General features: G+C 33.7%; 1 protein-coding gene across 1 annotated transcript in view; it reads left to right on the top strand.

The window, feature by feature from the left end:
* PCLO (piccolo presynaptic cytomatrix protein) overlaps positions 1-26,162 on the top strand; it is a 412,169-nt gene that overhangs the window by 271,431 nt on the left and 114,576 nt on the right. The window contains exon 10 of the mRNA XM_033192933.1: positions 10,304-10,429. Within this exon, the coding sequence (XP_033048824.1) occupies positions 10,304-10,429 (126 nt within the window). The remainder of the gene's footprint in view (positions 1-10,303; positions 10,430-26,162) is intronic.

Here is a 26,162-nt window from a genome sequence, read left to right as displayed (position 1 = left end):
ATAGATGTTTAATTATTTACTTCCACCACTTTCTAATTGATTGACATTTATGTCGTCTCCCCCTTTCCATTGTTATAAACAATGCTGCAATGAAAAAATGCTGCCTTATTGTTTATTATTCCCTTAGAATATATTTACAGAAATAAAATCAGTGAGTAAAAGGAAAAGGATATTTTGGACGTTCCTTAAACATCTTCTCAAATTTCTTATCAGAAAAGTTCTGCTACTTTGCACTCCCAAACTAAGAAATTGTTTTTCATTCATTTTTCACTATGGAAATTTTAAATCATATAATTGTCACAAAAAGATATTGTAACTTAGTTCAGAAGCCAAATTTTATATCATTTTGCTCTAAGTATTATTTCTTTGGTTAATTATCAGGTTGGTATTTTGTCCAATATTTAATAATTTAATTGCCTCCTAATCATCCTGGTGATGAAGGAGAGATTCCTGCCTGTCCTGGGGTTATGGCGAGGGCTGAGCACATTGCACCTGACACTGGACAGATGACATCAACAGCAGCTTATTAGTCACATATGCTCAAAGTTTGGGGGAACAGGACACCACACATAACACAGAGCCACACGGGGTTGTACTGGGGAACACTGAACAACCAGAGGCTGTGCAAGGCTGGGTTTTTAGTATCAAAAGGTTGGAGCACCCCTAGGTCCTACAGGAAAACTTGATTGGCTCCGCTGAATAGTTCCTCAGACTGGCAGGAAACGGAAATTCCTGACCCCCTTGATAAAGAGGATTGTTGGGCGGGGGAACCTGATCCATTAGAGCAGAGTTGGGGTTGTGGGTGAGGGCGTGGGATGGGAGGGAGCTTGTGGTCCGACCCTCCTGGTTTTACCAGAAAATTAGGCAGCATCTAATATTGAGTCTTAACTATAACCTTTAGACCACAATTAGCTCTGTTTCTTTCCTTTCAGTGACTTATCTACTTAATATGCAGGACAATAGACTATTTTTATTTTGTTTGTTTTGTTTTGCTGCAACACAGAGTATATGAAAGGGACCAGAGTATATAAAAAGCTAGGGCCAGCATATGTTGGACCCAGTAGACAAGTAAATAGTCTAAGTTTAATTTAATAGGGAATATTGGCATCTTGAAATCATTGAAAATATAGCTTCATTTATGAGGTCTTTTAAACAAATTTTTTTGTTTGCTTCAAAGTTGAATTCTGAAGGAAGCTTAATCATAATGAATGAATAAGATACACAAAAGTTTGAATAAATAGGTTGGATCACCTTTGCTTGTGAGTATACTGCTGCTCTCAAATGCGGTATGGTAAATAAAGAGGTACTGAGGCAAAATATGATGAGCTACTCCATGTGATTTGAATAAGTTATGGCTAAGAGTCACTTAACATTTCTCCAATATCAATTATGTGAACATTTTATGAGAAAACTAATTTTTTTCAGATCACCCAATTCTTAAAATAGAAAGAGTTAAAACAATTATGCCATCTCTTCTGCTTCTCGTGGAAGACCAAAACAAAGCAAAGCTGTCACCCTCAGGACAACTGTGTTCTACCCTAACTGCTGAAACTGAACAGATCCTACAAAGTGGGCCTTAACACTGAATTTCTCCTTTCCCATATAAGATGGCTTTTTCTATTTTATTATTTTGATAGTGCAATTACATAGTATTCATTTTCTTTTTTTTCTTTTTCTATTTATTTATTTATTTTTTATTTTTTAATTTTTTTTTGAGACGGAGCCTTACTCTGTTGCCCAGCCCAGGCTAGAGTACAGTGGCACAATCTCGGCCCACTGCAACCTCTGCCACCCAGGTTCAAGTGATTCTCCTGCCTCAGCCTCCCGAATAGCTGGGATTACAGGTGCCTGCCACCACGCCTGGCTAATTGTTGTAGTTTTTTAGTAGAAACAGGGTTTTGTCATCTTGGCCAGGTTGATCTTGAACTCCTGACCTCGTGATTAACCCGCCTCAGCCTCCCAAAGTGTTCACTTTTTCATTGTAAGCCTTGTTTAGGAATATATTGAGCATAAAGCTATGGAAATAGAGTAAAGCTCAGATTGAATCTCTTCTGAAATCACAATTTCTTCCTGGTAAATTCTGGTGAAAACGTGGATTTATTTACTCAGTAACAAAGAAAGTTTTTATTCTCAGAGTGAGTTCCACAGAAATATTATCATTTCTCCTGACAGGTTGCTTGGATATTGTGTTCCTGCTAAGGAAGTGACAGTATAGGCTTTGCTTCCAGCTGGAGGTAGCTTAGCACATTTTCTTATCCACTCTTAATAAAATAAAATTAAAGGAATGAATAATTGATTACCTGAGAGTGAAGACATTCACAATATTCAAGGATAGGAGGATAGATGCTAATATTAATGTGAAACATAGGCATATAAATGTAAAATGTATGTGAACTGGCAGAAAAATAAGCAAAGAGAAGTGGGATTCAATAAAGGAGTAAGGATTTATATTGATTTTCTAGAATATTTTCTTGACAATTAGAGTGATGATCAAAGGTAGGAAGAACAAGGATGTGAAAGTCAAGAGAAAAACGATGAGTTATCAGCTTTTTTGTATGCTGGACAACCTACGGCAAGTTTCTAACCCTCCTTAGCAGTCTCAGCTGCTTTGTCATAAAACTGGTATAAATAGTACATAAATCAAAATGTTGTGGAGGTGGTTAAAGAAAGGCAATGCAAAAAAAAGCTACGGGGTAGTGTCAGACACATAGGAGGCACTTTGCAAGTGTTACTTACTCTTTTCTTTCATCCCTGAAGACAATGCTGAAGAGATTGCGAAAAATCAAATACACTTAACGTAAAATAATATTGGCACAAACAACAAAAATCGAATAAAATCCATCTGTTCAAAGTCATGTGTTTTGAGATGTTTTGACAAAAGATCAATACATCCTATAGAATAGAAAATTAGATGAAAATAAACAAAAGCAACTCACTTTTTGTTTAAAGCATAATTTCAATGGGATGTTTGAATATTTTTACCCAGTTATTAACACCATGAAATACATTTTTGTCCATTCCAGATAGTAGTAATTATTTTTAATACAGTAACTAAAATAACCAAAAATAACTGTACTAAATGACTCTTCAGTGAAAAAATAGCCCCTGATATATATAGGAAAGTAGAAGCTGTTGAATTATATTGAATATCACCTTCACCAAATGCAAATTGATTTTGATGAGAACAGGTTCAGCCTGTAGTATAAAAATAATTTGGCATTTTATTTATGTACCTAAAATGACTCAGCAAATTGAGAACTTTTCTCTCTAAATCAGTTTTCATCTCCCTCCAAAATAGTGGTTAGTATAATAATTATTACATAATCAGACATATATGACACTTTGTTCTATACAGATATGCATACCAAGATATAGAAATATTAAGCCAATTACTTATTCATTTAACAGATATGTATGCAATTCATATTTGGATTATAATTCTAAAAGCTATAATATTAAAAGATGTAATAATCTCATCTTTATAATGTTTGAAAAAGATAGATATAAACATACATAAAAGTATATGCAGTAATAGAAAAATGGAAATTATACTGACAAAACAAACATAATGTTTCCTAACTAATTAGTTGCAGCTACTGCAGATTAAACCATGTAATATAACCTGTGGGCTGCCTAAGCCAAAAGCATTTCGTCTGCTTAGTCTTGACTGAGAAATGCTGGCTTCCAACACCTTTTTTCGTATCTTGGGACTTTCTCTTTTATTATTTGGTTGCAAATTCTCCCATCACTCTTCTCTAAAACTGAATGGGGAAAGGAGGGACTGGAGTGTGCTACTGTCAAACCTATGCCTGCTTATTCTAAACCAAGTGAACTGGCATAAACCAAACAGGAGACTCACTGCCAAGTCACTTGTTTGGAGAAAGAAAATGTGTTTCACTCCAGCTTTCCCTTATATTAGCTGTGTAGCCTGGAGTTTTTAAACCTCTCAAAGCCTCATTTCCTCACATGCAAAAGACAGGGCTTTTGTTTTTTTTCCGTTTGCCCTTTTATTTTAAAATCCAATGAGATAATGTAATTTTAAAGGCATTTTCTAAGAATAGAATACAATATGCATATATTATCTTACCCAGCCCATTTCCCTTCTTTCCTACCCTCTATCACTACTCGATCATTGTTGTAACTACTATAAACACAAATGTCTTGCACATTTTGCTACCAAAATAATGTATACATATGTTGTGTGCACAACAAATTTCTGAGTATGATTTTTATCCTTGTATTAGTTTTCTATCACTGCATAACAAATTTAATGAGTTAAAACAACACATATTCACTATCTTATCATTTTCATGGGTCAATAATCCAGGTATGGCTTAAGTGGGTTCCCTGATCATGAACTTATGAACTATAATCTATGTTAGTTGTGCTGTATCCCTTTCTGGAGCTTGGGAGACCTCTTCCAAACACATATGGTTATTGGTAGGATTCAGTTTCTTGTAGATGTGGAACTGAATTCCCCATACTGTTGCTGTCAGGGGCCACTGACCCCAAGTGGTCTCTCTCAGTTTATTGCTATGAGGTCCACTAACATGTGACAGCTTACTTCTTGAAGGCCGGGAGGAAATCTCCTACTGTAGCCTCTTAAGATGGAATCCAATATAAAATAATTATGGTAGTGGCTATCCATCACCTTTGCCAGATCTTATTGATTAGAAGCATGTCACAAGTTCTGCCTTCACTCAAAGAGAAGGGATTATACCAGGAAGTGGCTTATTGGAAATCATGATAGAGTATTTCTGCCACAATCCCATATTAAGTCAAGAAATCCAACAAAAGACTCTATATTTAATTTTGAATCAGAATAGTATTTTTCTTCCTACTTACATTTTATATAAGGAAAACTGACATTTATTTTGTCAAGCGCGTCATAGCTTTACACTAATATAAGTTTACACCATTTTATTTCCATCATCATTGTAGAGATTCTTAAGTGTCTCTCAAAAAAACAATTTTCTTTAACACACGTAGTGAATGACCTCACCCCGCGTCCTGGCCTGCCATCAATTTAGCATCAAGGCCAAACCTATAAAGTGACCCTATTTTCCAATTTTGTGACGTCTAGCCTCATATCAAACAATCATTTTGTTTTGGACCCTAAGTACTGCTAAATGAAATAAATTTCCTTTTCATTGCCTTTTATAGAAGAATCTGGCAAACTCTTCAGATGTAGTCTTTATGCTTCTAATTTTGCAATTGTCTTATATAAGCTAAAATGAAGAAAAAAAAATCTTTATGTCATTACATGAATGAAGAATGCATTTGTGAATGTGGCAGTCCTGACAAATTTTCTTGGTAGAAATTATTCCAGGTCTATAAGGAGGAGAAAATCCTATGTGCTTTGAGTAAAATTACTTTAACAGCATGCATCATCTGTCCTTTGAAAAGTGTGTTCTACAAAGCCAGAATACCAGTGTCATTTTTGTGTATTTTTTAACTTGTCTTCCTTATTTCCCATGCCAATGGTCATTTCAGTTATATGGCAGGCCATCTTGGACTCATCTCATGCAATATACTGTGAATATGGACAGGCTTTTGTGCAGTCTTTGAAATGTACATAACATTTTAATATTAATATTATTTAGATTACATTAGAAAAGAGGTGTGAATGCAAGTTCATGGAAATGTGAGATGAATTATTCCTTCAAATTTTTCATGTACATAAAGGATATACATTTAAAACTGGAAACAGGCCAGGCGCAGTGACTCACGCCTGTAATCTGAGAAGTTTGGGAGGCCAAAGCAGGCATCACCTGAGGTCAGGAGATTGAGACCAGCCTGACCAAATGGCAGCACTCCCTCTCTACCAAAAATACACAAAATTAGCTGAGCCTGGTGGCAGGAGCCTGTAATCCCAGCTACTTAGGAAGGCTGAGGCAGGAGAATGGCTTGAGCCTAGAGGCAGATGTTGCAGTGGGCCAAGACTACACACTGCACTCCAGCCTGGGGGACAGAGCAAGACTCCATCTCAAAATAAAATAAAAAAAATAAAATAAAACTAGAAACAAAGGGATACTGAACAGCAGTTTTCATGCCTGGAGCAATTGGCTGGATAAGAAAAGGCTAATGGGAATAAGTGAATTTATTGTTGGAATACTCAGGATTAGAGTTGGATTAAACTTGGCATGAGTGTGCTGTTTCCGTTTTGATGTTGCTAAAAACCGTAAGGTATGGATTGTTATTAAGGTGATTGATGTACATTGTTGTGTTTATAGGAACGTTTTTAAATACTGACCAATAATTAAATAAATAGTGAAAATTATTTAGGTCTTCATGTTTGAGAATTAATGAACAAACTGTTGCATTTCATAGGACAAAAAGGGAAATCATTATGAATTTTTAATATAATTTGGTTTACTTTCTTAAACACTTTTATGTATAATTTACAACACAGAGATAAGTAAGTGAAATAATATAAAATTAAATTCTCACAGCCTTACTCAAGAGTGTAAGTAATGTGTAAACTACATAAAAATAAATTTAATGAACTATCCTTTGGGGACTTTTCTATTATTCTTGGAACTTTATAGGCATTATTATATGTATAATCTGTCTTCTTCTTTAGCCCAACTAATGACATGACTGAACTAAGCAATATATTTTTATTCTAGGATAGCTTCATTATAAAAAAATCAACACAGTTGATTTAAACTATTCATAAGATACAGTATGTTCATTAATACAAATTTTGCTTTCCCTTGATGCTTAAGTATAGGATATGAGAGTATTGAAATTAAACAAGTATTTTAATTTTATCCAAATGCAATGTTCTAATTATAACCTCATAATATTTTAATATATATTTTAATGTTGAAAATGAAAACATTCTTTGTGATACTTTAAAATACTGGAGCTTTCATTGTAACAGATTAATAAACACATAAAATTGGATTTAATCTGTAAATTTAAATGCAAATGTAAAGATTTTCCCTTAGTATGCTCATGTTTGTTTTGTTCATAGTTTATTTTTAAAGTGATTCCAAAGTAGCATATTTATCAAATGCTTACAATGTACGTAGAAACTTAAATTGTAATTCTAAGGTTAGTAGAGGTAATGCATTTTCTTAATGGTTTTGCTACTTTTATCATTGAATTTCTCTTTTCTATAAATATCCCAACCTTTGAAAGTTTTCTAAATTTTAAACTTCTCTATAAGACTTTCTTAACCACAGATATGCTTATATATCATGAAATTACTATAACTTATGACTTTCTTTTTTAGTAAAGCACTTACGTTATCTGGAGTAACTGTTGGTTTACATGTCTCTGTATGCTGTCGTACTGTGAACACAAGAACGAGACCATTTTCATGGCATCTGAAGAAGCATTTCATCAGTGGTTTGAGATGAAACAAAAGCAGAGAGAGGACATTATATTGATAAAAATTTGTCAAAAGTTGAAAAACGATACTATACACATCACTTGTCGAGGATCATTTACTTCTAAAAATTTCAATTCAAAATTAATGTTGCTTCTTGAGTTTACAAAAAATTCCATTGGTATTCTGCTTTCTAGATTTGAGGAGTGGTGTTACATTTTTATAGAAATATTTTTATTCATTTTATCTATATTTGAAATAAAAACATTACAGTGCAACTATAGAAATATGAAATCAAAATATCCAGATTTAATTCTTTAAAATTACATAAATTTAATTTCTTTTCATTACATTCAAATTAGCATAGAAGCAGCTACTATAAAATAAACAAATGTTATTTTTCCTGGGTCTATTTATTTTCTAATGTTCTATTCTTCAAAAATTTTTAAATCTTCCTATGCAACTTAATTGTCTACATGAGAAACGATAGCAGGTGGGCACACTGGCTCATACCTGTAATCCCAGAACTTTTGGAAGGCTGAAGTAAAAGGGTCACTTGAGCCTAGGAGGTTGAAAGCAGTCTGAGCAATATAGCCAGATTCGGTGTCTGCTAAAAATAAAAAACTTAGGTGGGCATGGTGGCACTTAGTAGTCCCAGCTACTCGGGAGGCTAAGGTGGGAGAATCCCTGAGCCCATGAGTTTGAGGCTGCAGTGAGCTATGATCACACCATTGCACTCCAGCAAGGGCAGCAGAGTGAGATTTTGTCTCAAAACAAAAAACAATAGTAGCAATGTCAACAAGAGGAACAGTAATTGTTGAAAATTAACTATATGACTGAAATTGTTTCTATGTATATAGTCGCATTTCTCACAGGATCATTTTGACTGTATTATTCTATTTACCAAAGACATGAAGCTTGTGAAGTATACTTCAAATGCATTTTGAGTATTTGAATTCACTATTGTGAGACTATATATTACAAAATTAAATAATTATTGTGTCTGTGCTACTTTATTGAGATGGTTCTAATTACAGTTTCTCATCACTGATCCTTTACCACAGGGTTTTAGAATGTGCTCAGCTACTAGAAATCAAATGACTCTAAGGACCCAACTACTTCACCTTCAAGACACTGTCATTTGCAGAATGAAACTAAAACCAAATTTTTAAAGTCCTTCATGCCGATGAATAGATTTTGAAGTTCCGCAACTACACTCTTTTGTTTGTTTTCTGTTTTTGTCTCCTATGTTGGCAAGGCTGGTCTTGAACTCCTGGCCTCAAGCAATCCTCCTGCCTCGGCCTCCCAAAGTGCTGGGATTACGGGCATGAGCCACCACACTCAGCCTGCAACTACACTTTTAGCCATACCTTTATAAGGTATAGCAATTTTAAGTCTATTTGTGGATTCTAAGTTCTGATATGGACTTCCTGGGGGAAAAAAGTGTTTTTAAAGGTATTCAAATAGAAGGAAAACCCCAAAATATGTGACTAAAGTACTAGTGTTATATATAGGATCTGTTCCCATATTTGTAACCCATTCATTTCTATAGAAGGAATTCTGCAAAAGGATTTTCTTGTTTTATTTTTATAGCAATGTCAGTCTTTCTAATTTTTATAGCTTAAAAAATCAAGATTGCTCAATAGTCACATTAGATTTAAAATAATTAACATGCATTGCTTTCATTAAAACAGGGGTTTTCAACCTTGGCTCTATTGACATTTTGGCCTAGAGAATCCTAGGAAGATATCCTGTGCGTTGTAGGATATTTAGCAGCATTCCTGGCCTCTGCCCACTAAATGCCAGTAGCATCGTTCCATGTTGACAACCAAAAATGTTTCCAGACATGGACCAATATACCCTGGGAGGAAAAGTCACCCCCATTTGAGAGCCACTGCTTTAAAAGAAAAGAGTTCCTGCCTGTAATTCTAGCACTGTGAGAGGTCAAGGCAGGAGGATTGCTTCAGCTCAGGAGTTTGAGGCCGGCTTGGACAACATAGTGGGACCTTGTCTCTACAAAAAAATAAAAAGAATAGAGCTATTCAAATATTCCATTATTTGTCATGATTAATATGTGTTTGTTTCTTGCCTTTCAAAATAATGATCTTAAAACCGCTATGCATTAAAGCATACTCATGCACCACATAATGTTTTGGTCAATGATGAAGCATATATGCAACAATGTCCCATAAGATTACAGAACAGTACATTCACTGTATTTTTCTGTGTTTAGGTATGTTTAGTGCTCTATATACTTGCTAATTTTTAGCCGTTTTTTAAAAAAACACAGAAACTAAAAATATCTACACTTATATTTATCTCAGTTGGGTTTCTCATAATAATTATTCACCCTGGTCTTTTCATGTGGCTAATTCCAGAAGAACCTGTACTGCAAAGTAAGAATCAGTTTACTAAGATGTTCATCAGTCAAGAATAATTTTATTGTGTCTTGTAGTAAGTGTCAGGTTAATATACAAACAATGTTAGTTGATTAATTAAGGCTGAAAAATGAATAATAATTTATAAATTATAAGCATGTTTTCACTTTATAAATTACGATTGTTTGTATGATTGGTTTGTGTCTTCTCAGTTTTGAATAGTCATTACTGCTCTTCTATAAGTAAAATATTTCTTAATTTCATAAGTGAATTGTATGCTCTGGGAACACTCATAAAATTTTTACAAAATACCTAGTCAAAAATTGGCAAGTCCTGGGTATATTACTGAATATGGCTGAATTCAAAAAATTACTTGTTAATATCAGGTCAATCATTGGAGAGTCTACCAAGATCTCAGAAAATCCTATTTTATATTATTGATATCAGAATGACATACTTTGGTTTTGGTGTCCAGTTCCAATATTCATGTTATATTTAGCTTCTGGGTACCTGACCTACTTCTATAACTTGTGATAACTATTGTCCCTTCTTAAATTAGTACTGATAATTTGCTAATTGTTTACTACAGGTAATGGATTAGGAATTAGAATTGTGGGTGGTAAAGAAATCCCTGGACATAGTGGAGAAATTGGAGCCTACATTGCCAAGATTCTTCCTGGGGGAAGTGCAGAACAGACAGGGAAACTTATGGAAGGTAAGAATAAGGAATTTTACAGTAAAATAAAATGAATGCACTCATATTAAATGCATTTTAATTTAATATGCAAATGTTCTCATCATTTTCTGTGTAGGTAAACCTCTCTCCTTATGGTTAGTTGTGAAATTTTGGTATAGTAATGTAAAATAAGATATGTCCACAAATATATTCATTTTATTTTCAATTGCATTGTCCTTTTGGCAGTTAGCTACAGAAGTATCTTGTTTAAGAAACACTGGTCAAAACTTTTTTACTGACTGGGGCAATTTTATTAAAAAACACTTTAGTTATCTATGATAGTGTTTCACAAACACCAAGAAAAAATATATTGGAATTAGAGCTACAAAAAAAATCAAATGATTCAGTACACGCTAAGGTTGGGTAAACAAGTATGGATGGCCCACAGGCTTTATCCATCTGCTGCCTGCTTCTGTAAACGCTGTTTTATTGGAACACAGTCATGACCATTAATTTACATATTGAACCTGGGTGCTTTACCAAAACAATAGCAGAACTGCATTCATGAGAGAGAATGTATGGTCTGCAGCATCTAAAATATTTACTCATGGCCCTGTACAGAAAACATTTGCCAACCCCTGTCCTAGGTGTGGTCTATTTTTAAATACTAAATGCCTCATTACTTCAAAAGTGTTTTAAAGTAATGATCATTAGAATAAAAGATAATGGGCCATAAAATATGTACTTAATCATTTTCATTCAGTAAAATATTGGACCTAGATTCTCAGAATACATAATGAAAATTTTTCGTTGTCAATCAAATAATATGGTCATTTCCATTCTCCAGATTCTCTAACATAAATATAGTTTGCAAGGTTTTGGTGATTTTTTTTATAATGAACATTGTCACAAAATAAATGCAACCTTTTTATTTTCTCCCTCTATATAATATTATTTGAAAAAAGTTTTTCTGTCATTTCATAGTTTAATAAAATTTTGTCTGCTGTTGCTTAAAACTTTAATCATGTTAAAATTGACTCACTGTGATTTTCTGAAATATATATTGAAACCTTCCAAAAAATGTCCATGGACATTTTGATAGACTCTTAGAATAAACACAAATTGGAAGCAGTATTTATTCATCACAGTGTTGTGCTGGAGCCAGGTTGCTCCACATCAATAAGACATTCTATGCAAATCTCTTCCCAACTTCAAATTCAGTTACATCATGATGATAGCTTGAATTGGCTATAGTGGTAGCATTTACAATGTGGAAATAGGCAAATGCTATAACTCAAACCTTTATATTTGCTTGCTTGCTGAATTATTTGCTTTCAGAATGCCAGCTTACCAGCACATCACCAAATAAATCAAATAAATAACTAAAAGCATATTGTTGGCCGAGCATGGTGGCTCACACCTGTAATCCCAGCACTTTGAGTGGCCGAGGTGGGCGGATTGCTTGAGGCCAGCAGTTCAAGACTAGTCTGGCCAACATGGAGAAACCCTGTCTCTACAAAAAAAAAAAAAAAAAAATACAAAACTTACCTGGGCATGGTGGCAGGGAGCCTGTAGTCTCAGCTACTTGGGAGGCTGAGGCACGAGAATGGTTTGAACGTGGGGGGCGGAGGTTGCAGTGGGCCAAGATCACGCCACTATACTCAAGCCTAGACAACAGAGTGAGACTTTGTCTCAAAAATAAATAAATAAATAAATAAATAAATGCACATTATTAAGAATATTCTAATGGCATTCATAGAAGAGGAGAAGTTAGGAGAGCTTGCCAGATAGCTCAATGAAAGGAAAGACTGTATGAATAAAGAAATAACAGTTATAAGCAAAGTACTTGGCGCATAGGCATTTTCTATGACTATAACTCTTTTATGTCCAATGATAATTTTTAGTGTTACAGTCTAATAAGGATACATAAATTGAGACCCACTTTTTTTTTTTTTTTTTTTGAGACGGAGTCTCGCTCTGTCGCCCAGGCTGGAGTGCAGTGGCCAGATCTCAGCTCACTGCAAGCTCCGCCTCCCGGGTTTACGCCATTCTCCTGCCTCAGCCTCCTGAGTACCTGGGATTACAGGCGCCCGCCACCTCGCCCGGCTAATTTTTTGTATTTTTTTTAAGTAGAGACGGGGTTTCACCGTGTTCGCCAGGATGGTCTCGATCTCCTGACCTCGTGATCCACCCATCTCGGCCTCCCAAAGTGCTGGGATTATAGGCTTGAGACCCACTTTTAAGGATGAGAGTAATAGGATCACTTTCACCTAGTATACCTTAGAAGAAAATTGAACATGCTGTTTTTATTTTAAAATAAAATTTGCAATAACAACTGTGTCTAATATCATTTGGCAAAAATACTTGAATAATTTATAAATATCATATACTTTTTTGGATTAACACCATGAAAATCAACAAATACTACAAATTAGCATGATTCTAAAGACAGTATCAACACAGGATATGCTATGATGAAGCGATACTCTCTGCACTTTGTAGTCTAGGTGGCCTTTATTAAGTTCATAAGTTTAATTTTAAAAATAGACATGATACTATCTCAAGAGAGAAAATGAAGGTAAATCTAAAATTATATTTGTGATTTTACAAGCTCTAAGACTGATACTAAAGTCTTATTTTATTTCGAAACTAGTATTTTTGCAGTTTATGTAATTGGTTTAAGTGAGAAATCATTAAAAACTGTATGCATATGATTTAACATTTTATCTGTATTAATCATGGTATTTATTCATTCTCTCAAAATTTTGCCAAGGTGTTAAGTCAGGCCTTTCTATGAGTATAAATCCTCTGATTCAAGTCCAGTTCTTGTATAATCCAAACCCATAATTTGTTATTTATAATTTCCAGCTTTATTTACTCTTACAACAAAGCTCTTTAGTAAACTACTCGTTAATATTTCTATTAGATTCATGATACTGTCTTGACTGTCAATATTCAAATACTGTTTTTGAGCATTAAATATTTTGGAGAATAATGTTAACATATGGTACATCATATCTTTCCTCCCCTCATAAAGGTTACACCTGTATTCTACACCACCAGGTGACAATGATAAAAGTTTATTCCTTTAGTATCCAAAGATTAACTAGCTAGAAGTTTGCAAGTCCAAAAGGGTATACAAAAGAATTCACCTTGTTTAGAACACTACATTTACTAGTACGTGTGTGTGTGTGTGTGGTGTATGTGGTGTGTGTGTGTGTGTGTTTTATACTTGTTTTTGTCTGTTGTTCTGTGTTTAATTTTTACACTATATCCTTCATCCTCAACCCCTTATAGATTATCCCAAAATTCCAAAGCAGTAGACTGGTTGAGATACAACCCTAATTTTTATGCCTTACGTGAGGCATTATCATGATGCCAATTGTATATCACTGGAGGTTTTTTTCCAATTAAAAAAATCATCATTATTGATTTTTTAAAATTTTATTTGTTGAAGGCAATAAAGGTGTTGAACATTCATAGTTTAAAGTTAACTCTTTCCTAAGGAAAAATTATACCTATGTAAGTAAAAGATAGGTGCTGTGTTATGTAATTGGATTTTTCCCCCTGTTTAATGACTTCCAGGCAGACTTAGAAATTGATCATTTCTTTCATATATATCTTTGTTTTCTATATTTCTGAATATAGAATTATATAGACTGTGCCCTTACAGATTCACTATCATCTTCCAGTTTATTTAAAACATGAATGACAACTTGGTTGGCAATAGAATTCTTAGAGTGTACTCTTTTCTACCCTAATCTACAAAGCTGTTATTCGGAAAAGCTAGGTCTCCTGCTTTTCCTGAGTTTGTTCATTTCTCTTATCACAGACTTTTAAAAATATTTTGGTAGAGCTTTTACTTTTAGAGTTTTATTTTTATTTTTAATTGACAATAATACTTGTATAGATTTATGAGTTACAATGTGATGTTTCAATTCATATATATATTATGGAATGATCAAATCAAGCCACCTAGCATACAACAGGATTTTACGGCATCAGATTCTAACATTTTAACACTTTTGCAGCACTCAGTGTCATAGACTCTGACTATGTTGGCTTTGGGAAAACAAGAGTATTTTCAAATTCCCTCTAGCTTTTGTTCTATATATTCACTTACAATACATTGAGCAGTCATATAGGTTTTCTGATGCTCATAAGCCAAGTGCTATTGATTTTAAAACACTCCTAATGGTATGTGTGCCATCTCCTAAAATTAAAAAATGCAGTTCAAGAACTTTACTATTAAAAATTTCCTGAGCCATTTTTTAGTTTTCAATCAATCTACAATGATTTTCTGAAAGAACTCAGAGAATCAAGTACTTGAAGGATTATAGTGTCCCAAAAATCTTAAAATTTATTTCCCAGTAACATTTAGTAAACATTCCTACACAAATACTGGACAGAGAATAATCTTTTGCCACCTATTATTCTTTGTTTTAGTTGCATAAATTAGTCTTTGTTCTATAAAAAAGATGAAGACAAAAGATCTGGGGAATTTACAAATCTAAATTTCTGAAGTGCTATTTCTTGCTATTTGATTTAGGATACAATATTAACAATTTTTTGACCAACAGTGTTGGGGCTGTGAGATGTTCAGCAATGTTGGAGTATTAAATGGTATATAACGTTGTCTCTCATTTTCGTCTTTGTCATTGTTATTTTTTGTTGAACTAGTTTGAGCATCTAAAAGTATAATAGAATATATGAACTTTGAATAAATATTTACAACTTTCATTTTAAATCTTTACCCTAGATAATTATTATAAACCTTTTTATATTTAAGTTAAATATAACCAGCATCTTACCTAATAGACTTTTAAAAAGTAGATGCTTCCTCTATAAATAACTATATTTTCTCTTGACTGTTTTACTAGGTAAAACCTACTGATTACAATTTTAGGAAGTTTTGCATTTATTACATGCTTATTCTTTAAAAATCACTATCTGCATATGTTCATCTAAGATCATTGTTCCAACCCTCTCCAAATTTGGGAAATTCGTAATACAATTGTCAAGATCTCATGACAAATGGAAACTTCGATTTTACTCTGATAAAGACCAGATTCAGGTTGGTCACAGTGGCTCACTCCTATAATCTCATTGCGTTGAGCCCAGGAGGCGGAGGTTGCAGTGAACCGAGATTGCACCCCTGCACTGTGTTCCTTACCACTTTGTGCACACATCTATTGTGTACCTTGACGTTGTCAGTTTTTTTTTTTTTTTTCTGCATGCTCAGTGTTCAACACAATGCCAGCAGCAAAGATCTAAGCAATATATAAAGAAATAGGTGATTTAAAAAAAAAAAAAAAAACTTTGTTTTCAAAAGTAGGATACTTATTAAGACCTCACTCCTCACAGGATTGTGTGAAGCAAATAAAATGATATGTGTGGTTTATATACTACTATTTGTAATTAATCATGTACATTTAAGCATTTAAGACAGCATCAATATTTCTAAACCTTTTAATTATCTTTTTAAAATAGTATACAGAATGCAAAGTTACCTCTGTGCACATGTTCTCACAACCTTGAACTTAACTGCTCATATATTTACATACATTTACTTTAGGTTTACTTTTTTCCTCAGTGTTACTTCGCTTTGAATTTAAATTCAGATCTCTGGGATGGGAGAACAGGGTCATTACTGACAGAAAAACCCTCCAATCTAGAACTACAGGACCATCTTCCTGTGCAGTGACTGAGTATGAGAAGGAGATTTTTCTCTGCCAGTTCTTCTTTAGTCCAGAAGATCCAAAATTGTCTTTTTGCTGTGCTTGAGCAAGGGTGAGGACACAAAACAGAGGAGTTTTAGATTAGAAGTTAAGATCTCAACTCAAAATAGCGAGTACTATGTGCAAGTGTTTTCTGCCTGACACATCTGTTTGTGATTCGTTTGCACTTAATAGTGAATGGGTTTTGCTCTCAATCTTGTAAATTTTCATTGAAACAACTCAGTAGTTGAATTTCTCCATTACACAGTAGGCACAGAAAGTCAAGGTTTGATGTTTAAAATGCATAAAACTGGACACGATGTTCCTTCCTTAAGCTGAGCCTCTTCCCCAGTCAGCAAAATTGCCATATAAGACTCACATAGCTTATTCCTACTTTTTTCTCATTTCACTTATTAAGATGCCCAGCACAACACCTTACATCTGTGATTCCTTCTTTGATTCTGATGAGAATGGAGGAGGATGGCAGGAGTGTGGATGGGGGATGGAGTGTCTCAGCTTTCTCATGGTCCAGTGCATGCAATTTAACACTTCATCAGGTGATGACCTATAATTTTCATTAAAAAGGTTCAAATATGCAAAAAATAATAATAATAACAGAATAATATAGCAAACGACCATGTACCTATCATACTGTTTTATTGTCTCACAATTTTACTATGTTTCTTTCATATTTGGAAAAGAAATAGGCCCCTATAAATTAGTTAAAGCTTCCTGTAGTCACCCCTCAAGTCACAAACCTCTGTTACAATCCCAGGATAAAATATCAGAATTAATTCGGGTTATACTTTTGCTTACATTTCTTTACTGTGTTATATATGTATCCACAACTATATAAGATTCATTTTGCTTATTTGAAAATTTGTATTTAAATAATATCTTGCCACACATGTCTTTTTGCCACTTTTAAGTCACCTGAAGCTTTGGAGATTGATCAAAACGTACATGTAACTCTAGTTCATTTATTTTCACTACTGGGTAGAATTCTGTTACTATATGTCTCTACTACAGTTTAATTTAAGCATTCCCTGGTTATTTAGGACATTATAGTTTTGGTTTGCTTTATTTTTACTGCTTTAAACAATGCTATAATGAGTTTTTCATGTAGTCTCCTTGCGACCATGTATAGGAGTTTATTCTACAGTACAACTTAAATTTCTGGGTTATAATGACTATCAATCTTGTCAAATAATGTGGAAGAATGTTCTGTGGCTTCTTCTACTAGTTTATTTTTTTTTTTTCCAAATTTCTCTCCCAAGTGTTTCATACTCTTTTTACGTTTGTCAGTGTCAAATTAGTGTTCTCATCTCTATACATACTTGTTCCTCTTTCTTTACATTTCCTTTTATCAAATCTGTTGTGTAATGGTTTCCCATTGTAGCTTTCATTTACTTTTCCTTCAGTAGTGCTCAGTATGATCATATTTTATTAATCTTGTTAGCTTGTGGATTTTTCTCGTCTGAGATTTGACCCATCTTTTTGCCTATTCTTTAATTGGATTGTTTGTGAATTTTTAATCATTTTAGGGCATATTTATATATTTTGAACATAATCATTTGTCAAATACGTAGGATATAAATAGCTTTTCCCAGTATATGGCTTATATTTTTAGTTTCTGTCTCTTTATTTTTTTGTAAAATTTGAAGTTTTAATATAGTCAAATTTGTCATTTTGTTTCAAGTAAGTTTTATAAATGTGTTGTATTGTTTAGGAAATTCTCCATGCCCTGAAGTCTTAAATATATTATTCTTCATTTTCTTCTAATAACTGTAAAATGTTACATTCCAGAAATGTTCTTAAGCTCACAGAATTAAGTTGTTTTTAATGTATCTGTGGTCCAAAGTAGAAAGTTCATATTTTAGTTTTGTTTTCTTTCTCAATATGTGTAATCAGTTTGCTATGCACCATTTTATTAAAGCTTTATATTTCAGAACTTTAACAGCATTTTTGTCTTATTTTTTCAACAAGCATTCCCGAGCCATCTCTAGTGTGGCTCAGCTCCTGAGGGGCTATATGCCTCTGGGTCATTTTTTTTTTATTGGCACATAATAGTTGTACGTATTTATAGAGTACATGTGATATTTTCATGCATGCATACAATGTGAAATGATGAAATCTGGATAATAGGGATATCCATCACCTCAAACGTTTATCATTTCTTTGTGTTGGGAACATTTAAAATCTTTCCTTCTTGCTACTGTGAAATATACAGTAAATTATTGCTAGCTATATATTTACTGTATCCATGAGATCAATTTATTTAGCTTCCACATGTGAGTGAAAATATGTAATATTTGTCTTTCTGTGTCTGCCACTGTTTGTGGCAAACAGTGTACGAGCATTTCTCTTTCTTCAAATCTTTGCGTGCATTTGCTATTTTCATCTCCTTGCCAGCATCTCTATTTTGAAAATAGCCATTTTTAATGGGGTGAGGTGAAATCTCATTGTGGTTTTAGTTTGAATTTCCTTGATGACTAGTGATATTGAGCATTTTAATGTATCTGTTGGCCATTTGTATGTCTTCTTTTGAGAAATATCTATTTAGATCTTTTGCACATTTTTAAAATCAATTTATTTGGGGGGTTTGTTGCTATTAAGTTGTCTGAGTTCCTTATACATTCTACCTATTCATCCCTTGTCAGATGGATAGTTTGCAAATATTTTCTCCCATTCTGTAGGTTGTCTCTTCACTTTGTTGATTGGTTCCTTTGCTATGCAGAAGCTTTTTTAGGTTGACACAATCCCATTTATCAAATTTTGCTTTCGTTGCTTGTGCTTGTGAGGTTTTACTCAAAACATTTTTGCCCATACCAATGTCCTGGAGTATTCTTTTAACGTTTTCTTCTAGTAGTTTCATAAGTTCAGGTCTTAAATTTAAGTCTTTATTTAAATTAGAGTTTATTTTGATATATAAGAGATAGTGTTCTAATTTTAATCTTCTGCATATGAACATCCAGTTTTGTCAGCATCATTTCTTAAAAAGACTATCCTTTTCCCAGTGTATATTCTTGGCACCTTTATTGAAACTGTGTTGGCTGTAAATGCATGTACTTATTTCTGGGTTCTGTATTCTGTTCCATTAGTCTATGTGTCTGTTTTTAGACCATGCCAGGCTCTTTTGGTTACTATACCTTTATAGTGTATTTTGAAGCCAGGTAGTGTGATGCCTCCAGCTTTGTTCTTTTTACTTAAGATTACTTTGTCTATTCAGGGCATTTTGTGGGTTCCATACAACTATTAGAAAAATTGTTTTATTTCTATGAAGAATGACATTGATTGGTATTTTGATAGAGATTGCATTGAATCTGCAGATCATTTTGCATAGTGTGGACATTTTAACAATATTAATTTTTTCAATCCATGAACATGAAATATCTTTCCATTTTTTATGTGTCCTTTCAACTTTTTATCCATTGAAATTGAAGAGGATACATAAAAATGAAAAGATATTTCATGTTTTATAGTTTCCATTGTAAAGATCTTTCATTTACTTAGTTAAATTTATTCTTAGGTATTTTATTATACTGTAGCTGTTTTAAATAGGATTGCTTTCTTGATTTCTTCTTCTTTGCTACTGCTGTGCACCATTTTTTGAATAGTGTATCATTACTCACACTTATCTACTAGTCCCATCTGTCATATATTAATTTTTTTAAATGCATGTACAGATCTTTTCTGAGTGCTCTGTTCTGGTCTGTTTTTCTATCTTACTGGCCTATTTGTCTATCCCTACACCAATATCACACTGTTTTAATTGAAACATCTTTATATTAAATCCTGGCGTTTGGCAGGTGGATCCATCCTAGAGCTGTTCATCAAAATGCTCTCGGAACAATTCTTGACCATTTGGTTTTGCATATAAATTCTAGAATCTGCTCTTGAATTTTCATGACAATCTCTGTTGAGATTTGATAGTGATTTCATTGAAGAGACTGATTAATTTGGAAAAAATTTAGACATATAGTCATGTCCAGTTGAGTCTTCAATAAGTTCGCAAGGCAGAATTTTGCTCTACTTAGAGACTTAGTCATTGTATTCTGAATTAATACAATAACATGGTTAGGACATTAAAACAATTATCCATAGCAAGTGTTAAACTTATTAACAGTATTATATGGTTTTATCAATTTATACCAATATTATATCTCCAGAAAAGGTAGAGTAGAAGATATAGATAAAATCAATTTTACTTGGTAATATCATGAGTTAAATCTAAAATTTTATGTGCATATCATTGGTTCTAAGCTTTATTTAATCACTGGATATTTTGAACTAGTTCTCCAAATTCATTTTTGTCCTAGTTGTCTGTGTTATAACATAATTGTGAAATACATTACCATCATGATACTTTTAAAACTTCAGCAATTTTTGTAAGAGAACAATGAATCCACAAGGATTAAATATCATATATTCAGTGAACCTAAAACAATTGTTTATATTGATAAGTTGTTCAACTTTGTTAATTTAATAAAATCTTTTAAAGATAACTTGTATCTATATTATGTATCTATATTATTGTATCTTGTATCTATATTAATTTATATTATTATAATTGGTAAATTTAGAAAATTTTTGGAAAACTCTTTGGAGTTAAGATAGAAATATAACATTAAAATCTGAATGTGTCTTCAAGAACATTCTGAATGAATCAGTGGTAACACAGCATGGAAGAGCACAAAGCTAAAACCAATGATATCCAATGTTTGCTTATAGATTTAGCCAGAGCTACATGGCAAGTAAGCATGTCCAAGGCCATAAGATATGCAATGAAATGAGAGAAACTTCATTGTTTGTCCATAGGTATTCTCTGAGGAAATGCCTCTGCGATATTAATTATAATTCGTGCATACTTTTATATTCTTAGTTTTTAGTTGTTTCAGAGTAGGTGATTGGAATTGGTCCAGCTAGCTTGCTTTTCTTCTTAAAGGTGAACTGACAGGGTTTCTGGCAAGAAAATGCTGTTGGATTTATTGTTGAGATCAGCGATTGAAGTAAGGGTGAAAGCTGTTTTTTTGGAGTGGTGGTTTTGGTTTTAGAAGTTGGCCTCTGGAATTCCTTGTCATGAAAAAGTCTTTGGTAGAAGAGCTAATTCCAGTAGCATTATTAGAGGACAGAGGACGCACTCCAGCGTAACATAAGGAAGAATGTGCCTAGGCAAGAAAGTCTCTATTTCTGCTTATGCTTTTTTGGCATATGTTACAGATGGCATGGCAGTGATCAAGGTTGGAGATCAAGAAACACAGCACACAGATGAGTGAGCTTCCTTGTTCTTGTTCCAGGGGGATTACCAGGTACGGATTGGTCATTAGCATGAGATTTCTCAAAATTCCCTAAAACTGGTGGTTTAGGTACACATAACACAGACCACATTTCATGTTGATACGAATATTTTCTAATATGTATTTAGGAAACTATCTTCTTTGAAGAAAAATACAAATTATTGGTCCCTGGGCTGATAGGTTGTAATGTATTATTTTTAAGATGTAGGGATATCACACCACATCAGGATACTAGTGATTAGATACATTGCCAGTACAAAGAAATATGTTTCTCTTCTTTATCCATTTATTTTGAAATTTATCAGAGGAAAATTATGCTTACATTATAATTTTTGTGATAGGGACATGAAGGAAACTAAATAATGTCCTGTTTTATGCAGTCCAATGCCCCAAATCCTAATTTGATTGCCTTCATCAAGGGTGACATACTTTGAAATATTTGTGTGTTCAGTGACATTGCTTCATGAGGAACAATTGTTCCTACAGTTAAATTTCTGGATTTGTCTAACCAATATTTCATGGAATAGACTGCACTTTGTTGTAAGTTTGGAGTGGTTACTTTGGAAGCAAGGATGCTAACCTATCTTTTTAACATCCATACCAGATCTTCAACCAGCCAATGCTTTAGTATCTCCAGTGATTAGTAGAGAGCCATGGTTTTAGAGTTAGATCAGGATTTAAATTCAGATCTGGTACATATTGCCTGTATTTTTTAAAACTTTTAGTACCCAGGTATTCTTGGCTGGATAACTGGGATAATAGTTGGCAAAATTGTTATCAAATTTAGGAATAAGATATAGGAAACATAATGTCATGCTTAGAATATTGTAGGTAGTAAAAAGAAATCTGTGTTTACTTTCAACTTTGAAGGTCTTTGACAATAAGAAGAATATTAGCCATATTAAGTTTGAATTCTGTGTCTTCCATATTTGTGCATGCTTAAATCATTGACCCTGATCAGGTCTGAACTCTGAGTTACAGGAGGAGATAATATTTCTGATGAATACAACATCAAATTCGGAGTCAGAAGACTCCGAATTTGATGCTGTCTTCATGAATTTAGGGAACTTACTTGTGTTTTCTGTATTTCCTTTTATATCATCTGTATAATTAGATTTCAAGATCTAACTCACATCATTACAATGAGGATGAAAGCTATTTTGTTAAGGATAGGTAAAATTATTTTCATCAATAATATTAATCTTATAAAGCCTAGACTTTATGTAAGGGAACATTTAAATGCTAGAGGCATCTGATATAATGAAATATATCATTTTAAATACCAAGCCTACATTAATAAAAGAAATTATAATGCCTAAAGTGACTAAGTCATTTCTCACATAAATATATCGCCTCTTAACTGGAAAATCATAATTTTGGCTAATCTTTTTTTTTTTTTTTTTTCTGAGATGAAGTCTTGCTCTGTTTCCCAGGCTGGAGTGCAGTGGCGCAATCTTGGCTCACTGCAAGCTCCACTTCCTGGGTTCACACCATTCTCCTGCCTCAGCCTCCCGAGTAGCTGGGACTACAGGCATCTGCTACCATGCCCGGCTAATTTTTTGTATTTTTAGTAGAGACAAGGTTTCACCATGTTAGCCAGGATGGTCTCGATCTCCTGACCTCGTGATCCACCTGCCTTGGCCACCCAAAGTGCTGGGATTACAGGCATGAGCCACCACACCCGGCCAATTTTGGCTAATCTTTTAGAAGGCTTTCTAAATTTTTCTTATCAACAATAGGTTAATCAGTAAACCTTGTGCTCTGATTGAAATCTATGACATATGTACAATGGATGTTTGTGTATATAACTTTCTTGGTATGTTGGTCAGTGAAAACACATCTTGTTGATGAACAGATTCATGATGTAGGAGTCAGATGATTCCGTTTCTGGACCACTCTTTCTCATCAACTGCTAGTATGACCTTTGTCAAATCACAGAAACTCCCTGGGTCTTTAGCATTAAACGTAAGAGACTTATGAGATATGTTACCTTTTGAAGAGATGTGAGGGAGAGATTGAACATTAAGAAAACCATAGTTTCTTAAGGCTTGGAAATGGGAGATGAGGCAGCATCATACAAGCAGTGATAAGCTGGGTATGTTATATGAGATGGAAATCCAAGAATTAGAATTAAGGATGTGACACTAATTACAGTAAATGAAAAAATAAGTGAGTCCAGAAGTGGATAAATCGTAAGAGAAAACAGTTAAGTCTTAGGGCACCTCCCTTCCCTATAAGCCCATTACAAGGCTTTAAGAAGGGTTTAGAAATATGTGGTGTTTGTGACATTTGTCAGCTTTTTAACATTTGTGATTTGTTGTTATTTCTTATCTCCTTTTTAAAAATATTCACATATCTAATTTTGTACTGATAATCTTACATTTTTTCTTAAAATTTTATATGTTTTAGGCCTTAAGAAACCTGGATTCATTCCTGCATGAGATGTTGTCTTTATTGGTGCAGGACTTTGAAGTACTTACTGCAATACTGATGTGAAGTAGTAATATACTGAAAAGGTGGATGGAAGTGACAAACAGGAAGTTCAGAGAGATGGTTGTTGTAAAGGAGTAGAAGTGAAAATACCAGGAATACTGGAAATAATGCAGAATGCAAATAGAGTAAAACATTTATTTAATAATTACACTGTACAAGTCTATCCTAAAATAATATAGAACGATATGGTTTTTCCTTGCTTTCAAGATACCTACAGCCCAGAAATGCAGTAGATGCAAGATATACATTGTAGGGGGAGAGTTGGATCAGGGTCTTAAGTATTTTAGAAAAATATAAATAAATATGAAGAACTAGGACAAAGATAGTTTTAATGGAAGAAAACTCTTTTGTTGTTGTTGTTGTTGTTGTTGAGACAGGATCTCACTCTGTCACCTAGGCTGGACTGCAGTGGTGCAATCACTACTCACTGTGGCCTCAGTCTCCTGGCCTCAAGCGATCCTCCCACCTCAGCCTCCCAGGTAGTTGGGACCACAGCCATGCACTACCACATGTGCTACTTTGTTTTAAAATTTTTTGTAGAGACAGGTGTGTTGCCATGTTGCCCAGGCTAGCCTTGACTTTCTGGGCTCAAACGATCCTCCTGCATCAGCCTCCCAAAGTTCTGGGATTATAGGCCTGAACCACCACACCTGGCCCAAAACTCTTTTTTTTAAATTAATGATGTTTGTATATATTAATGATAGATGTATTCTTTTAGTTTCATTGAAAGAAAATACAGAACTAAAGAAGTGCAGAATACATTGGTTGACTGCTTGCATTAGAACCAACACCATGACTAAATGGAGCTTACAGATTTTTCCCCCACTTGAAAGAATTCCAAGTAACTTTCAGGTAGTTTCCAAGAGCAGACTACAAGCTCCTGAAGGCAAGACACTGTCAAGGAACTATACAGATCTTTTAAGGTTCTCATTTATTTTAATTAATTTTTAATTGTTCAGCATAGTAATGGAGTACTGTTCCAGATACAATGATAAGTGCTGAAGTGGAAACAATAGCTTACAAGAATGCAGATTTTTACTTCCGTACTTAAGAAATTCATACTAAAGGGGTGTGTGTGTGTGTGTGTGTGTGTGTGTGTGTGTGTTTATAAAATTTCACTGAGAGTAGTGAAAGAAAATAAGATTCCTTTATTTTCTCTTAAGCTACTTTTGTTTCCTTTTATACTCTACTCATTCCCCAAATCCTAGTCACTGTCAGCCATAGCACTTGAGTTTGCTGAATGCCATTATTTATTCATTAATTTTTTCAAAGTTTTTTTTTTTTTTAGTACATATTGTATAAAGCAATTTCTCTTCTTGGACATGTGAGGGCTTCAGTGAAGAAAGCATGGGTTTTATATTCTAAAAGCTAAGACAAGTAATAGCAAATATTAATATATATAAATGTTAAATATATTTCATATATTATAATATATTAAGTGTCATGTATTAGATGGTAATAAATGCTAAGGAGAAAAATATAGCAAAGAGGGTGGGTATGGCATGTAGGAGGATGTGGTTGCAGTTTGAGATGAGGTGGTAAGAGAAAGCTTTGGCAAGAAGGCAAAAATTCAGTAAAGCCACCAAGGATGGGAAAGAATGATCTGGGAGTTGTCTTGCATTATAGTCAGAGAAGTGACAAGGACACAAATATGCCGAGCAAGAGCATGCCTGGTGTGTGCCAAGAACAGCAAGACAGAAAGGAAGCCAACGTGGCTGAAACTGAGTGAACACGTGAGAGAGCGAATACCAAAACTCAGAGAAGTAGCAGGGGTCAAATCCTGCAGGCCATTGTAAGGATTTTAATGTCTACTCATGTGAGATGAGAAGCAATTGACCTGACATAAGCTGAATGATGTTTAAATAGGATCACTCTTACTGCTGTATTAAGAATAGTTTTAAAGAGGTGAAGAGTAGAAGCGAGGAGAGTTGCTAAGAACCTATATAAGTTAAGACCAAGGTGGGAAAGAGGAGGTGTTGAGAAATAGTTATATATATGTATAATAGATATACATATATATCAACACAATATGTATATTTAATTTAGTTAATGAAAATGATCTCAATATGTTCATTCATTTGTTAGGTATTCACATTTGTAACACAAAATCCCTTCACCATTTTTTTAAAACTTAAATCCCAGCATAATACAGCAAACCAACAGAGTATTTTGCATCTAAGTCTTACATCTTATTTTAAATTAACACAATAAATACACATATTTTAGTAGGAATTATACCATATAAATGTTTATTTGTGTAGTTCT

Source organism: Trachypithecus francoisi, unplaced genomic scaffold (assembly GCF_009764315.1).
Source record: "Trachypithecus francoisi isolate TF-2019V2 unplaced genomic scaffold, Tfra_2.0 Lachesis_group4, whole genome shotgun sequence".
NCBI classification, from domain to species: Eukaryota; Metazoa; Chordata; class Mammalia; order Primates; family Cercopithecidae; genus Trachypithecus; species Trachypithecus francoisi.
This window is presented reverse-complemented; position numbering and strand designations above follow the sequence as displayed.